The sequence below is a fragment of the Mercenaria mercenaria genome, unplaced genomic scaffold (genome assembly GCF_021730395.1).
Source record: "Mercenaria mercenaria strain notata unplaced genomic scaffold, MADL_Memer_1 contig_3580, whole genome shotgun sequence".
NCBI classification, from domain to species: Eukaryota; Metazoa; Mollusca; class Bivalvia; order Venerida; family Veneridae; genus Mercenaria; species Mercenaria mercenaria.
Genome location: NW_026461733.1, coordinates 50,749 through 67,448, shown reverse-complemented (window position 1 = coordinate 67,448; position 16,700 = coordinate 50,749). Strand labels below are relative to the sequence as shown.

The 16,700-nt window shown below is 33.3% G+C and overlaps 1 protein-coding gene across 1 annotated transcript; it reads right to left on the bottom strand.

Moving 5' to 3' along the window:
- Window positions 1-4,217: 4,217 nt before the first annotated feature.
- On the bottom strand, window positions 4,218-16,470 carry LOC128553195 (uncharacterized). Its single transcript, XM_053534312.1, has 3 exons — window positions 16,301-16,470; window positions 5,054-5,187; window positions 4,218-4,869 (listed from the first exon to the last, which is right to left on the bottom strand). Exons 1-3 carry the CDS (start codon window positions 16,407-16,409, stop codon window positions 4,633-4,635), a joined length of 480 nt encoding a protein of 159 aa, XP_053390287.1. The 5' UTR covers window positions 16,410-16,470; the 3' UTR covers window positions 4,218-4,632.
- Window positions 16,471-16,700: the final 230 nt, after the last annotated feature.

Sequence of the window (16,700 nt, the reverse complement as noted above, 5' to 3'; positions counted from 1 at the left end):
ATAAAATAGCATGGTGAGTACGATTAAACCCCTGGGGCCGTATTCATAAAGCATCTCAAGAGTAAGTATAAGAAACTGATTATTTACTTAAGTATTACTTAGGTTAGAAATTTATTTTACTTAAGTATATTTGTTATTCATAAGAAAACTTATAAGTAATTCTTGTTTTTTATTGTGGACGAAAACATTAAAAAAACAACATTAATTTCAGATAGATACAACATGCACAATTATGTTTAAAGTGCTTTTATCTGAAAACAACACTTTAATCGTACTCACTACGCTATTTTATTTTCTGACTTAAGTCATTTCTTACGTATCTTAAGTTTTAGCTGTTTTATGACTAGAACTTAAGTTTTTCTTAGACTTAAGTTGAAATCACCACAAACTTAAGTAAAATCTTAAACTTAAGTCAAAACTTATACTTAAGATGCTTTATGAATACGGCCCCAGAACTAGGTTTTACATGTAGACACTTTAACCAAAACCAGCTATGCCATGCAAGTAGGTCCTAGCAATCAGCACTGCTTTCAAGGTTCCGATATTCAAACGAAGGCTTACCTGGCAGTGCCGAAGGCGGAGGGACATTGTCTTTGCGTTGCCTCTCCGTCCGTCTTCCCGTCCGTCCTTCCGGAGTCATATCTAGGAATTTGTTTTTAAATATTCAAATAAAACTTCATTTATACATATTCACCACTTTATGGAAATGCAGCACGTCAGGTTTTAGTCAGATTGCCAAAGTAACACCAGAGTTATGGCCCTTAGTAGTTTCTAGCGTTAAATATATAGGCTACCATTATATCTCTGTTTCATTACTAGTGACATATTTTAGCTAGAACTATGAAACTTAAATGTTATTTAGATCACTATAACGTGATAGAGCAAGCACAATTTTGTAAGGATATATTTATAGTAACTTTAGAGTTATTGCCCTTTTAGTTGTATTTAACTCCAATTATTTGTACATAACAAACTAACCTTAAATCTTCCATGAGTTCTTAACAACAGGCAAAGTTGTATACTCCACCACCTAGCTCCTCCACAAAGTGTCTTGGCCACCCTCCCTCCCCTTCCGACCCCACAATTTTTTTTTTTCATTTGTTTCTTTTTTTTAAAACCTCAAACATTCCATGAATATTTATCGAAGTGGTCTCTCCATCGACTTTGACTGTAGAGACCAGAAGTCCTTTCGTTAGATACTAAAACAAAATTTGGCAGTCTACCAAATACATATAATATATGAATTTCTTTTAAGCATTGCAATATGTGCATTTTCTGTTCCATAGTCGATAAATCTATAAGAACATTCTTTTGAAGCAACCAAGCAAAAATATTCAGTTTGATGGAATATGTAATGGAGAGAAACTGCAATGTGGTAAAAACCCAAGCAAATCTGTTAAGGAAAGAAATACCATTGTGCATTCTGCTGTGTGGCATTTCGCCATGACGATGGAAAATGCTCCATGATGCCAAAGTACCAGACAGTATAGCAACAATAAGGCCGAGAATTCTGAGACATTTCATGGATCAAAAGGGTTTACAATTACCTAGACATCACGTTCTTTACTAGTTTTGGCTTTTATGTCTTCGTCAGAAATAACAACGTACAATACAAACGACGTCACGTATCGAGTATTCAATTCCTACCATAAAACTACTAGGACCAAATGTTTTTTCCTTTAAGTTTTGAAGCGATTTCCTGCTGTTCAAATTTTAAAAGTGAATTTACCACTGAACAGAAGTGGTAGAGTTAGATATCTTTAAAATATTGAGTTAAACATGCGGTAAAAGTTCTCCATTTAGCCTCCAATCTTTATCTTTAGATTACATTTATCTTATTTGATTAAAAGTGACATCGCAGACAGCTTAGTTAGTGTAACACGGCTCTTTGCAGACGACAGTTCTCTCGCAGTCTCCACCTCTGATATTGCGTCTATGGAAAGTACACTGAATGAAGACTTAAATAGCTGAATGGTCCAAGTGTTGTTAATAACTTTTAATCCGAACAAATCAGAAGTGGTAATTTTTATACTCGGATCTGAAGTGAAACCTTCTTTTTAATTTGATTATATTCTTCTTGATTATGCTGACAGTCATAAACATTTAGGAGTTACTTTTAGATCAGATGGTAAATGGCACGATCATTTCAATTATATGCTTTCATCTGCCTCAAAAATTCTTGGGTCAATGAGAGCATTAAAGTTCAAATTGAAAAGAAGTACGTGAAATCAAATTTATATATCCTACATGAGAACTGTTCTATACGCATCAGCAGTCTTGGATGGCTGTGCTGATTACGAAAAACATTCTCTTGAAAAACTCCGATACGAGGCTGCATGTATTGTCACAGGTCTAACGAGGTCTGTTTTTAGAACGTCTTCTTAATGAAATTGGTTGGGTATCTCTGTCCGATAGATGAAACATTCAAAAACTTGTTACCATGTATAAAAGCAAACATCGTACCTTACCAGACTATCTATTAAATCTTATTCCAGATACAGTTGCCAATGATGTGCCCTATCTTCTAAGAAACAGGAATGATTATATTACATTTGCTCGACGTACGCAAAGTTTTGCTAACTCGTTTATTCCATCAGCTTCTTCTTTACAGAACGATTTAAAATCCGACATCAGAGACTCATCCACAATTCATATTTATAAATCAAAACTAAAATACAAACCTTCTTTTGTATCCACATAATCATTTTTGTATTGGCGAAAGGCTGACTCGGTTTTGCATGCTAAGATGTGTAATAAATGTAGTAACTTAAAGCTGATTTATATAAAAATCATTTGAAGATGCTGAACATTTTCTCTTTAAAAGTAGACATTATCCTTTACAAAGAATACAGCGATTTAACGCCACACGTATCTTTCATCTGCTGAATACGCGCACTCTTTTGTTTGGAGATGAACATTATACTGAAGAAGAAAACTCACTAATATTTTTAGAAGTACAAAAATGTATCAAACATACAAATCGTATTCGTTGAGATATCTGGTTGCTGCCGAATTACTACTGTTTGCAGTTCAAATTGCCCTTTCGCATCTTTTGAAATCGATGAGTTATACGTTAACGTCAAAAAAAGCAGAGAAGCTGAAGCTATATTTGGAGGTTTCCTGACAAGTTTACCCAGTTATTTATAGACAGACAGTTGATAAGACTTGTCTTCGTTCTTGGGAAGTTCTAGTCTCACATACTCCGTAAGAAATACCGACTTTTTCAAGAAAAGCGGAACAGTCCGTTCCGGGAATTTAACTTATGACTTTCAATCAATGGCAGGTTACAGTGATTTTGAATTGAGCGGCTCCAACACTCAACTACACAAAACACAAGATACATGATTTAAAAGTATGCAACAAAAGGCTATGAAATTTAGGCAGGACAAAAACCATAGTGTATTAGAGGGTTCATCAATCTCGCTTTCTAATAATTTCTACAGTCAAGTCTTTCTACTTTTTCTCCAACATTGTTGTTATTCATTTCGCTTAACTTCGCTTTTTTCCAATTACATTTTGTCATTTTTCATTAAAATACAATGAAATCAACAATATAAAAATTTTCCTTGAAATATACTTCAGGGACGGACCGAAATACTAATGTTATATGAACTTCTGGTCCAACCATTTTACCTTTCCTAGAATGGTTTGTATATGTTTTGTAATGTACATTGATTATGATGTCATTAGAGGAATGAATAAAATAGGTTTAAATCAAACAATATTGTTTTCGAAATATTGTGAAAATATTAGTATATAAAACCCATTACAATTCACACAATAGCTGGTGTTCATACCAGACGGATGCACGGAAATTAACCGATGAATCCAGGACGTCTCACGTATAAATCATTATCAACAATGTCGATTGGTTAAAAACTGAAATCATTCAAATTATCAATTTCATCGATACCGCATTTTCTACTGGTGTCGCTACACATATCAATAATACTGATCATATTTATGATAATTTCAGTTTTATAACCCCTTACAATATATAGCCTACAGTTACAGTTACTGAATAAATTGTAATATGGTACTGTATACCAACACTTTGACAATATTCCCAAAGCTTAGCTAATATAACCATATACATGTAGTATTATTTTTTATTTTTTCTAACTTTAAAATAATATTAAATATCTTTGTTTAAGGTAAGAATACATATGCTCTAATTTCCAACATTTTGATATTTTATTGCCGTTTTATTTCGAGTCTGCAATTTTCACTGTTTGCATTGTTCTCGGTGCTTTCGAGGGATCTACCTTCCAGATTATATTTACCTTTTTGTTGCTTCAAGGTCCCCCTTTACAACCGCTTGACTGCTTTTTTTCTTCTGTTTGTGTTTTCCTATTTTTGTTTTTAATTTCCTGTTTGTTTCTGTAATTAATGTTTGGTTGGCTTTTAAATGAAAGTTTGTTTGCTATTATGATTACATTATTGTATTGTTAATTTTCTCCCGTGCTTCACATATATACTTCAAATTTGTCATGTAGCTATATTCGGTGTTACATTTTTTTCTCTGCTTCATATTAGAGACATTTCGTGGCAATGATACGGTAATAAAACACTACTTCTGTTAATAGACACCATTATTACTTTCTCTGGAGATTTAAAAACAATATATAAAATTTATAAAAAGATCCCGTTGAATTCGTGAAAGTTAATAAAATCTACAAGATCTTGAGTCTCTGCCTCCGCAATTTTTTTGTCCTCATCCTCATCCTTATGATCGGAAAGCTTGATGGAATGAAGAAAATCCGTTCCAATGTATATCATATGCTGGAGAGCTAACAGAGTTAATATGTCTATCGTCGGGTCCATTTCACATTCATGTCTATAATTCTGTACCGGGAAAACGTAGGATTCCTGTAGAATATTAGCAAAATCGCATAAATAATTTCAAAATATAAACAATATATGACAGCACGGTCTTATATTTTTAGTAATTTTGCAATAGAATTATAATTGTGAATATATTTGTGCATTATATGTATACAGGAACGTCTGAAGAAACATAAAAATTTAAATGTAAAGTATGTATAATTTTTACCGGAACTTTAAACAGCTGCGCAGCTTTATAAACAGCCGCCATAAGAGCTTCACTTTTGTAACAATAAGTTATGTCAGTACGAATTCTCTCGCAAAGCTGGTCAATCTTTGTTAGTAACACCATTAAAGGCACACCTGTCAATACAGAAATCAACATTTTGAATAAGGATTAGCATCAATGTGAAAAGCAATAGTAATAAGTCATGTTCAGTTTTTCTTCTTCACTTGACGCAATGCACCAAAATTTCCCCTTTTTTAATGTTCTATTTTTCATTTTATGATATAGCATATTCCGAGGCATATTTCGGTGGAATTCTAGTCGATACATCTTATGTTTATCAAAAGTTGTTCAATGAAGATCAAATTTGTTAATGTGTGTTTACTTCTAGTCGTTACATCTTATGTTTATCAAAAGTTGTTCAATGAAGATCAAATTTGTTAATGTGTGTTTACTGAAGTTGTACCAGAAACCGAAGATAAGGTCATAAATATGGTCTTTAGAATGTTAACAAGATTTGTCTTTGATTTTACTGGGTGACACTTTGCTTAGAGAATACCAAGATAAACATTAAGGGGATACGGACGTCCACAAAGTTAAATGATTTAACGATATTAAATTTGTTGATGCGAAAAGAACTGCCTTATGGTCAATACGGTATTCAAACGTAGACCATATCGGTAAGAGAATAACCATTAAACTGGCGAAAACACTCCTCGGAAACATATCGCTGGCTTAGCACAAAACGGTTGTAACTCCTTCTTTATTTCATATAAGTTATAACCGTTTTGGGCTAAGCCCGCGATATGCCCATTGCTACCGCTTAAAAGGTATCGTGCACTATGGCAATCGATCTCCTGTCATTTCGACGGTACAACACATGCACGCGTTATCAGTTTTCAGCAGTTCTTAAACAACTTTTTAATCTTTGATCCACATCTTATTAACTATAAATCACACAGCTTTCGGCTGGAGACAACTTCCTGTGTTGCTGACTGGGGCTGTTATATGTATTATTTAAACAATCATTTCCGCTGTTTTGTGCATATTTATTATGTGTTGTTGGAGACAATTTATGATTAACAATTTACATTGATATCTGCAAATTTGAACTAAAAAGGGTTTTGATGCACTAATAAAAAAGATACAACGAAAAAACACAGAAACACCCCGATTTCAGTAAGAGCCGACAGATGGCGCTTTGACGTCATTATGTTGCTATGTAACCGACGTCAAAATAAAATAAAAACTATATTTTCGCAACGGCAGTTGTGTGACATGTATTTAATCCAGATTTGAGTAGAATCCGAAGATGTTTTAAAAATCTCTAGAAAGGGCTCATACTACCTTAATTTAGAAAAGTGGAGATGCGTACAAGACAGTGTAATAAAAGATTTGTTAATGACAAATAAATTAAAAGTATGTCAAGAATTTTTTCTATCACTTTTAAAGAATATGATAGAAACAACCATACGAACAGAATGCACATTCAAGAGAAGCAAACAAACTCTTCGCCTTAAGGAAGAACACTGGATGAAGTTTACTGGTGTATGTACAGTAACAGTAACAGTAACCGCACTCTAGAGTCCCGCTTGTTTGTCTTTTTGTTGTTTGCCTTGCCATACGAATGAAATATTTAACGCAAACATCTGTTATTATCATATATAAATAGACAAAAACATTATGGCATTTAACATATTCACAAACGAATTATTCGTTACTTATTTTGCAGATGTCTTTTGACTGAATGACTGATTTGAATAATAATAATAATAATAATAATAATATCTGAGTATTAATGCGATAAAATCTACATGAGCAGTGGAAATATCACAAAACATGGGAATGTAACAAAAAAAGAAGAAAAAAAAAAAAAAGAAAAAAAAAAAAGAAACAAAAGTGGTGAAGAAAAACTGTACACAACAGGAAAAATACAGTTCTTTATCTAAACCCAAGTGCAGAAGGTTCTAGCGTTAAGCTGGACAAAAGTAAAATTCGGGTATTATTCTTGACACACGCACAGAAACTTTTGAGAAATAATTCGTATTAAACTGGAAACAAGTACCGATATTCAAACGTTAAACTGACCTCAAGTACAGACAGTTCAAGTGTAAATCCGGACATTACTACCTGTTCTGACTTTAAACTTGAAACAAGTGCAGGAAATTTTAGCATTAAACTGGGCGCAATAACTAAAAATTCTGGTGTTAAACGAGGCACACGTATAATACAGTTCTAGTGATTAAATTACACCCGTGCTGCGTTAAACTGGACACAAGTACACACAACGGTAGCATTCAACTGAACATAAGCACTGGGAACTTGGACATTTTCTTAGATATAAGAATAGAAAACTCTCTCGATTTTAACATGCTGAAAACCAAAGAAAAAGGCAGAAATGTCTGACTTTAAACTGAACAAAAGTATATAAACTTCTGGTGCTTAGTACATGTACATGTAAAGAGGCTTGAAACAGGTACAGAAAACATTGGCGTTTAAGCAGTCACAAATGCAAGAATTTCCGGCGAAAAACTGGACACAAGTACAGAAATGGCTGGCGTTTAACTTGATACCAGTACAGAAAAAAAGCTGGCGTTAAACAGGACAAATTTGCAGAAAGTTCTTACACGAATATATACACCTGTCTCGTTTATATCGCAAATGCAGAAAGCTGCAGTGAGAGACGGTAACATTATCTAAAATGATGGAAATGTGTAATAATGTAAATAAAAATCGCACATAGTAACGGAAAAAGAAAGAAAATTCGTACTATATTAATAGTTCAGATGAGAAAAAAATCTATTAAATGTGTACATACGAAACTAATATTGAATACACAAGACTTCGACTCATCTGACAAAACTGTAAATGAAAACATTAACTCCAAAAGAAGTTAAGATTAGAAAAGGATAAATGATAGTAAAATGAAAAAAAGAGAGAAAAAAACAACAACAACAGAGAACATGAAATCGCCTGAAATGAGAATTGGATAACGTTAATGTTATACTAGAGCTGTATCTATAAGTGATTCATACCCCACCAGATTCCTTTGACAGAGAAATAAAAACATTTCTTTCGATCCAGTAATAATGTAATCATGTTACAAAAATACATTCCTTTAAGGGGAGTTATAAATCTTTTACTTTTGTTCTTTCACAAATAACATAGAAGTCATTTCAGTGGACTTAAAGTAATGATCATTTATGTTAAAGAAGGGTATCAGAAGTAAACCCATTTTGTTCAAAATAACAGATTTATAGGTCATGTTACGTGAACTTCCGGTATGGTCCGCGAGGTTGATACGAATATTCAAACTGAATGTAATGCATTCATTGGCTTCGAAGATATTCAACTTGAAGGAAAAACAATGCAATGTCAAAATGGGGTAAAATGGTTTCACAGTAAACAGTTATGCAAACTTGCATTATGATCTAACAGGTGGTTGGGAGATTCATTCAAATCCATGCATATGAAATCTCGGAATATGGAAGGAAACGGGAGATTTTCCATGTAAGAAAAGGATTTTATTTTATTTTGTTTTGCCAAACGAGAAATCAATTGCAAAGTTATGAAACCTGGTTTATGAAGTTGTCTCAATACCCTTAAGGGGGGCGGGTCCCAGTTAGGTGTCTGCGCAAAATGTTTTTTGATTTTATTTATACTTTGTGGTAATATACCTACATGTATTATGTTTCATTAACAAGTGTTACTGTTACCAGTTTTGACTTACTTTTATAGATATTTTTTTGAAATGGTTCTAACTTTTTACCTGAAACTTTCATGATAAAATAACTATGCAATGGACATTCACACAACATGTTGCATTTTAAATTGTACTGAATACTTTTTCAGCACAGAGCCACAAAATGGTCTAATCAAATTTACTGATTTTCAATGGAGGAACTTCACCCAAAAGCTAAAACATTTTTTATTAGTTAAGATATTAAGGTGTTATTTTCAGCAGATATTGTAAACTAAATAAACATAAAAATGACAGTATATCAGTATACTCTGATTAATATTGGAAGAGTGGTACACCCTCAAACTAGGTAAAAGTGGGTGGGGTAAATAAATATTCGAAGCAACACTACAAAATTTGTGCAGTTGTTACGAAATGGCCTCAGATTTTCTATTACTATCTTAATTGTGCCCCCATGGTGGGGGCATATAGATTTGCTCTTGTCCGTGCGTCCATCCGTCCGTGCGTCCGTCCGAAGTTCGTGACGCGCCTAGCTCAAAAAGTATTTGATATGAATTGATGAAACCTTGCAAAAGTCTTTATCATGATATGAACTTGCGCACCGTATATTTTTCGTCTGGCTCCGCCCCCTAATTTTAGAGTTACTGCCCCTGAAATAGTAAAAAATGACATTTTCACCTTGTGACATGCCTAGCTCAAAAAGTATTTGATATAAATTGATGAAATCTTGCATAAGTCTTTATAATGATATGAACTTGCACAACTCCTATTTTTTCGTCTGACTCCGCCCCTGTTTCTAGAGTTATGGCCCCTGAAATAGTAAAAAATGCACATTTTCACATTGTGACACGCCTAGCTGAAACATTATTTGATATAGATTCATGAAACCTTGCATTAGTCTTAATCATGATATGAACTTGCGCATCTCTTATTTTTAATCTGGGTCCGCGCCCTATTTCTAGAGTTATGGCCCCTGAAATAGTCAAAAATGCACATTTTCACCTTGTGTCTCGCTAGCTCAAAAAGTATTTGATATAAATTGATGAGTGTTTATCATGATATGAACTTGCGCACCTACTATTTTTTATCTGGGTCTGCCCTCTATTTCCAGAGTTATGGCCCCTGAAGTAGTAAAAAAGAAAAAAACACCCTGTGTCCTACTGACACATTCTAGTTTTATTAAATACAGACTTGGTTGATAAATTTTAACTAAAAATCTCTTTAATAAGACTTTATTCATGTGTGCCATGGAAAATCAATGCAGAAAATTTAATGTTAATTTGAACAATAGCTTTCCTCAAAATATACAACCTCAGGCAAAACCTTTTGTTAAATACTTTGAGCTTTCAGAGTTAATTTGGTTTGTCTACATGTCATGTTCAAGGTCCATGCTTTTTCCATGACACACATGTATAAAGTGGGAATTTTTTTGTTAAAATTTATATATCAATGCTGTATTTAATAAAATTAAGACAGTAATAAACAATCTGAGGCCATTTCTTAACAACTGCACAATTTTTGTAGTGTTGCTTCCAATATTTATTTACCCCACCCACATTTTCCCAGTTTGAGAGTGTACCACTCTTCTAATAATAACTAATGAAAAATGTTTTAGCTTTTTGGTAAAGTTTGTCCATTGAAAATCAGTAAATTTAATTAGACCACTTTGTGGCTCTGTGATGAAAAAAGTATTCAGTACAATTTAAAATGCAACATGTAGTGTGAATGTCCATAGCATAGTTATTGTATCATGAAAGTTTCAGGTAAAATGTTTGAACCATTTAAAAATAAAAACTAACAGAAATTGTGTTCCTGGCTGGTCACATGTCAGATTACCCCACCCACTTTAAATGTAAATATCTATAAAAGTAAGTCAAAACTGGTAACAGTAACACTTGTTAATGAAACTTAATACATGTAGGTATATTACCACAAAGTATAAATAAAGTCAAAAAACATTTTGCGCAGGCACCTAACTGGGACCCCCCCCCCCCACCCCCCTTTGTATCAGCTCTGTGAAAATGAAATGACAGGACTGGCTCGTTTTGGATTGACAAAAAGAAAAAATCGTCATAAGAAAAGTCATAGTAATTGTAAATGTTCTATAATCTTAAAGTCAGTATCGATATTAAAGCCTTAAATATATCTTTATCGGTTCCAGGGATATTAAAGAAAAACAATGACGGTACGTGACTACACAAAGGGTAAAAGTTTTGCGAAAAGGAAAGTCAGAGCTATGAAACATGTTATTTATCTTGTTTTATGTTTCGCGGGGAGAAAGTCTGTGAAAAGCTTCAACATAATACCTTATACATGTTATAGGTTAAAGAGGTATTCAATCAGAACAGAATAAAATGTTGGAATAGAACATCTTTTGGATGAAGAATGGGAAATATATTTTTATAAAAAGAAACGCCAGAGTTTTAAAACATGTTACATGACCCAGTCATATTATTCGTAAAACATATTCAACGAGTTTCAGAGCAATATCTGCACTGGCGATTCCAACGGAAATATAAATGTATAACTAAGGGGAGGGGATATTTTTAGAGTATATGGGAAGAATTTTATCCCAATAAAAGCTTATGAAACTTGATATGAAGAACTGATATCATGGTCATTAAAGCCTATTGTTACTTAAAAAAAAAACATTATTAAACATATTCATATTTAAGGAAAACAAAAAGGACGAATATGGCCCCCATTTTTCACAAAACTTGTTTCGTTGGGTATAGTTGAAAATTATATACGGGGATTTTTTCGCCCCAAAAGTGAACAAAGGCAGAGGTACGTGCATAAGTAAGTGTAGAACGAAACAACATCAGAAATAAAAAAAGAAGCTATAGAACATGAACAAACGTTTGCTTCTTTGTAGCAAGGACTGATTAATATTTATAACTGAAAATAGATCAACTGTTGACAGAAAATGATTTTGTAAGAAATACAATAGAGCAATATTAAGCACATACTTTGCCGAAAACGAAATTATACGGACAAAAGGTGAAAAGGATTGTACAACGCCTATTCTAACACGATCCGATATATTTCCTATTAAGCAAACAAGGATGAAATCTGTAAATTGTTTTACATCAATTCATTGTTCTGACTTCACAATCATTACGTCATTGTGTCAAACGATATAGCGGCTCGCTGAGAAAGTAACCGATTGGAAACGGGCAAGAATTTGATGAATGCCGTCGAGAATGTACTTTAAAGTCGCTAGTAACGTGTTAGAATAAAAAAAAAATATATCTCAGTGTTAGTGATTTGCCCTTGAATAAAATCATTGTCGTTCAAATGCGTCTTATAGTATTCCTTCGCATCTAAACTCCTAACAATGATTTATTCAGCGACAAATCTCTAAATGAAATATATTATTTCTTAAATAATCATGAAACTTACATGGATGTTTTCAATTCTAACCTGATCCGATTCATTATCCTATTAAACAAAGAAGGCTGAAATAAGTGAATTATTATACAACAATTCTCTGTCATTACGTCACAATTATTAATTCCTAGCGTCGAATTGGACAGTAGCGCACTGGAAAACATCTGATTGAAAACGGGCCAATATTTGATAATTGCCGTCAAGGATTTACTTTATAGTTCTTGGAAACGTGTTAGAATCCTGCGCCCTCGTGATATAATTCTTTTGCATCTGATCTCCAAATAATGATTTATTCAGCAGCAAATCACAAAACGAGAAATGTTATTTTTTAATTTACTTCTATGTACAGAAGAAAGATCAGTAAAACACATGCAAAGTACAAAAGAGCTACCGGTATATAAGTAATTCTGACTGCTGAAAAGATAGAAGACTTTATTTAACATCAGCAAAGAAAGCAGAGAAATATAGGAAAAAGAAGCAGTTAAACAAATGGCACTGAGGCTGTCAAATATTTACGTGACCTGTTTTGACCTCCAATCTCTTCTATATAACCAATGCTCCTCGGCGGGAAGTTGATGCTAAGAGAAGTGCTTAAGAAGTTGGAATTGTCTTAGTCTTAACCCCCTCAGATCGCTTTTGACATGTTAATTTATATGTTTGTTAGGGACAGAACAGGTAAAAGATAAGTGCAATCTGTTTACTGTATTGTGAAAAATACTTTAAAAATGTGAAAACCATAGACTTTTGTTTTTCAAATCAGACCTCTACCTCACAGAAAAATATATTCAATGCACGCTGATTATTGGTTTGAAAAGAAAAAAAAACGAATGTATTTATGGATTTTAGGCTGCATTCTAGGCTTTTGGATTGACATGAAGTAGACTTTTAAATTAGAACCAAGACATTGTGTTTATGCTACACATTTTCTAACACACAAAGTCAGGTACAATGAAAGAATACTTTAAATTGCTATATGCATACTATAGCATGCTGACTACTGAAGAATGCATACGTATACTAGAACTGCTTACATTACACTAAAAAAACAAGTTTTATAATTTTGTTCCATTTTTCAGATAATAAATTTCTTCAACAGTACTATCGTAATAATTATAACTATGCACAAACGTTTCCAATTTTTACTATCGTAATTCAGATTTGATTTTGAAATACAATAGCAATTTAAAGACACATCTGCGAGAAGATATAACAAAACCCGCTTTTAAATGTAATGTGGCCTTTACAAACTTCGCCAGATTTTGGGTTATGACAATTTTCCAATTGTACAATGTATTTAGTAAAGCCATTAAACGTTTTATAAAAAGAGGTGATGATCCAACTGTTTTGAGACACACCTTATGTTTGGTGCTCAGCCCTTAAACAGTTTGACGCTACGCATCCTCTTTGGTTGTGTCTGACGGGACAGGTGGAAAGCTTTACGGTTGGTAGTACTTAAATCCCACCAGGACTGTGCTATTATGATTTTTGTCTTCTGGCCTGTTTCACCAGACCCTTAAGGGTGTTTCCCTTGTTGTTCTGTCTTTTGCATAGACATTGGGTATATGCGTTCTAGGTTCTTAAAATAAACATATCCATGAATATTCTGGTGGGAAGTTTAATATATTCCCTGTTTACAAAAATCTGACTAACAGTTTCAGTTTCATAGATGAGAAGGAACTACATTTTATAAACGTTTTGAAACCAAACTTAACAGCGTTTGTTAATAGTTGTTAGGGCCCGCGAGCATGGCGAGCTCCTTAAATTTTATTGTTTATGTGCAGTGTAACTAGAATCTCTTCTTTATATATACTTGCTCATCTATCTTTACACGTGAAATACTACTGGTCATAATTGTTTAAAAATTAATATTATCAACATTTAACGTACTATATTGCTTTGTTTTTAAATTTTTATCTCTTTTCTTTCCTGTTATACAGTTTTAGCTTTAAATTTTATTACCTCCCTTTAATTTTTGATGCTATTTCTATAATTGGCTATATACCACTTTTGTCATAAAGAACGAGAGGGTAATTTGAGCAATTCTTTCTTTTTACAGTATTCATAATTGATTTTTAAGCTATTATTACTTTTTAGGTAATCATCTTAATATTATTTTTTAACTGATATATCGAGCATAAATATGTTTTAAGAACAGGTATTAACTCCCTTTTCAAATAGTACAATATATCTATTTCAAGTTTTGTGTGCATGTACACAGGGTATTCTTGAGTGTATTATACATTTTTCTTGAAGTTTGCCGCAACGTCTGTTTACGACGTTTCCCGTATTTTTTGTTATGACGTGACGTCATTGTATTATTTCAAAATGTAAACTGCCTGAAGATATGTGTATTGAAAGCGCTTGCAGAGAAGAATTAAAATAATTGAAAAACACAGAAGTCTGCTGCTGTTAATTCCTTACAAATTGAACTTTTATATATATTTATTTATTTATTTCGTTGGGTTTAACGTCGCACCGACACAATTTAGGTCATATGGCGACTTTCCAGCTTTGATGGTGGAGGAAGACCCCAGGTGCCCCTCCGTACACTATTTCATCACGATATATATATATATATATATAGGGAAAATAATTTATATCCGTATTGTTGAATTACAATACATTTGGGATATCTATATATACAAGTCTCTACGAGCGAAATATTTCAGTTATCTCCGGTGATTTCATTCCGGATAGCGGACGTGTTCCTGGTTTTTATCACTTCGTTTGGCAGCTGAAATCCCCGGGGATATTTGAAATATTTCGCTCCTAGGGACTTGTACTGTGTATTTCAAAGCAATTTATGGAGTCAGTTTAGTATTTATGGAAGGCTTTAAATGTTTCGAAGGTGCAATCATGCAGGTAACGGTTGCAAGTGTTTAAACTCCGATTTTGAAATGTTCTACAAGTTTGCCGAGTAGCTTCCCATAGCGTTACGCTCGCATAGTTCACCTTTTCCATATATATGATACTCTGACCGGATTTTTTGTCACCGATTTTTTTTTCATTTGACTAACATATATAAAGAATATTTGTGTGAATTTTTTTTTTTATATCAAACCAAAAAATATACACTGGACCCGAGCCTGTGGGTTTTAGAACATGTCGGGGGGAAGAGTGAGGTAAGGTGCACCATAAACCGGTATAAACTCCCAATTGGATTGCTACGGACTGTTCCAAGGTGGTGCCCCATTTTGTTTCTGTATTTGTTTGTTTTGTCCTTGTGTGTTTATTATGTGTGTGCGTATGTGGTGTGCCAGACGAGTGATGTTCGTGTGTGACTGCGTGTTTGGAACGTGGCTTTCCCTGTTGGATACCCTTTCTTGTTTTTTGTTAACCTGTTTTAGACTTCTGTCTATATATGGTCACAAAGATATTCATTCTAAAGCAATTTATTTATTGTTTGCTCCGGAACAGAAAATGCTGAAATGGTATCGTAAAATTCTGAGTACTAGAACCAGCTACTAGTATACAACTATAGAATATTTTTGGAACAGATACCGAAACCGAAAATGTCAGAGCCTGGTCAGGAATTAATGTTATTAAGCTTTTTGTAGCTGGTATAAAATATGTATTGACAAAAGGAAATAAACTTCTGGTGCATGTATTATAAGCATAGACATTGCTGCTATCCATTACAATTTGAAAAGTTTGTAAGTATTAATACAAGAAAGTCTTACTTTAGATTACAACTATGGAAAATGCTGGTTCTTACACTAACCTCTCGAAACTTCTACCTCACAAAACATTTGGATTAACGTTTTTATTTCAAATTTTGCCAAATATTTCTTTTCTATTTATATTGCAGTCAACTTCTCAATATTGAATATACTTAATTATGTCATCACCAGAATACCGTAATTCTGTATGGTGGAACGAACCTTTCAATTAGCTATTTGCTTCCGGTTCTATCTCCACTTGTCACTTTATTGTAAATCTGTTATAATGTGTATGTATATTGCAATTACTTGCGAATAGAACTGTTTAAACCAACCCCTCGAAATATTATTTCATAATTATAAATTGGAAATAACTTGAAATTATCATACTGATCACCTTTCCGAATTTGTAATCATGAGTTTTTATTTTTTGTTTCTATACGTTTGTCTCTAATATATATAAAAGCTACATCTATAGATATATTAACATGATTGGTTGACCTGTATGCTTTAGCTCATCGTGCATGTCATCCACTTTCTTTCTCCACAATAAAATGGTGTCTTGATCCGGCATAAATGCATCCATTACAAATACTACGCAGTGAACCATGTCTTTGATTTGGGGATGTTTCTTAAACAACACACTTTCCTCATCAACTTTGCTGACAAGATTAAACTGGAAAAACATTCATCGGATATTGGTACAAAGTATTAATTTAACTTTTAAATATGTTCAGATACTATCTCATCATAACTATTTCTAATTCACTAGTCTTAAAGCTACAGTCACACATACGGATATTTCGTGCGTTGAGGTACGATGCGGATCGGATTGATTTGTGATGGAGTAAAAATGGGTAAGTACGTAGCAGTACATCTTAGTACGAAAAAGATGGTGAGA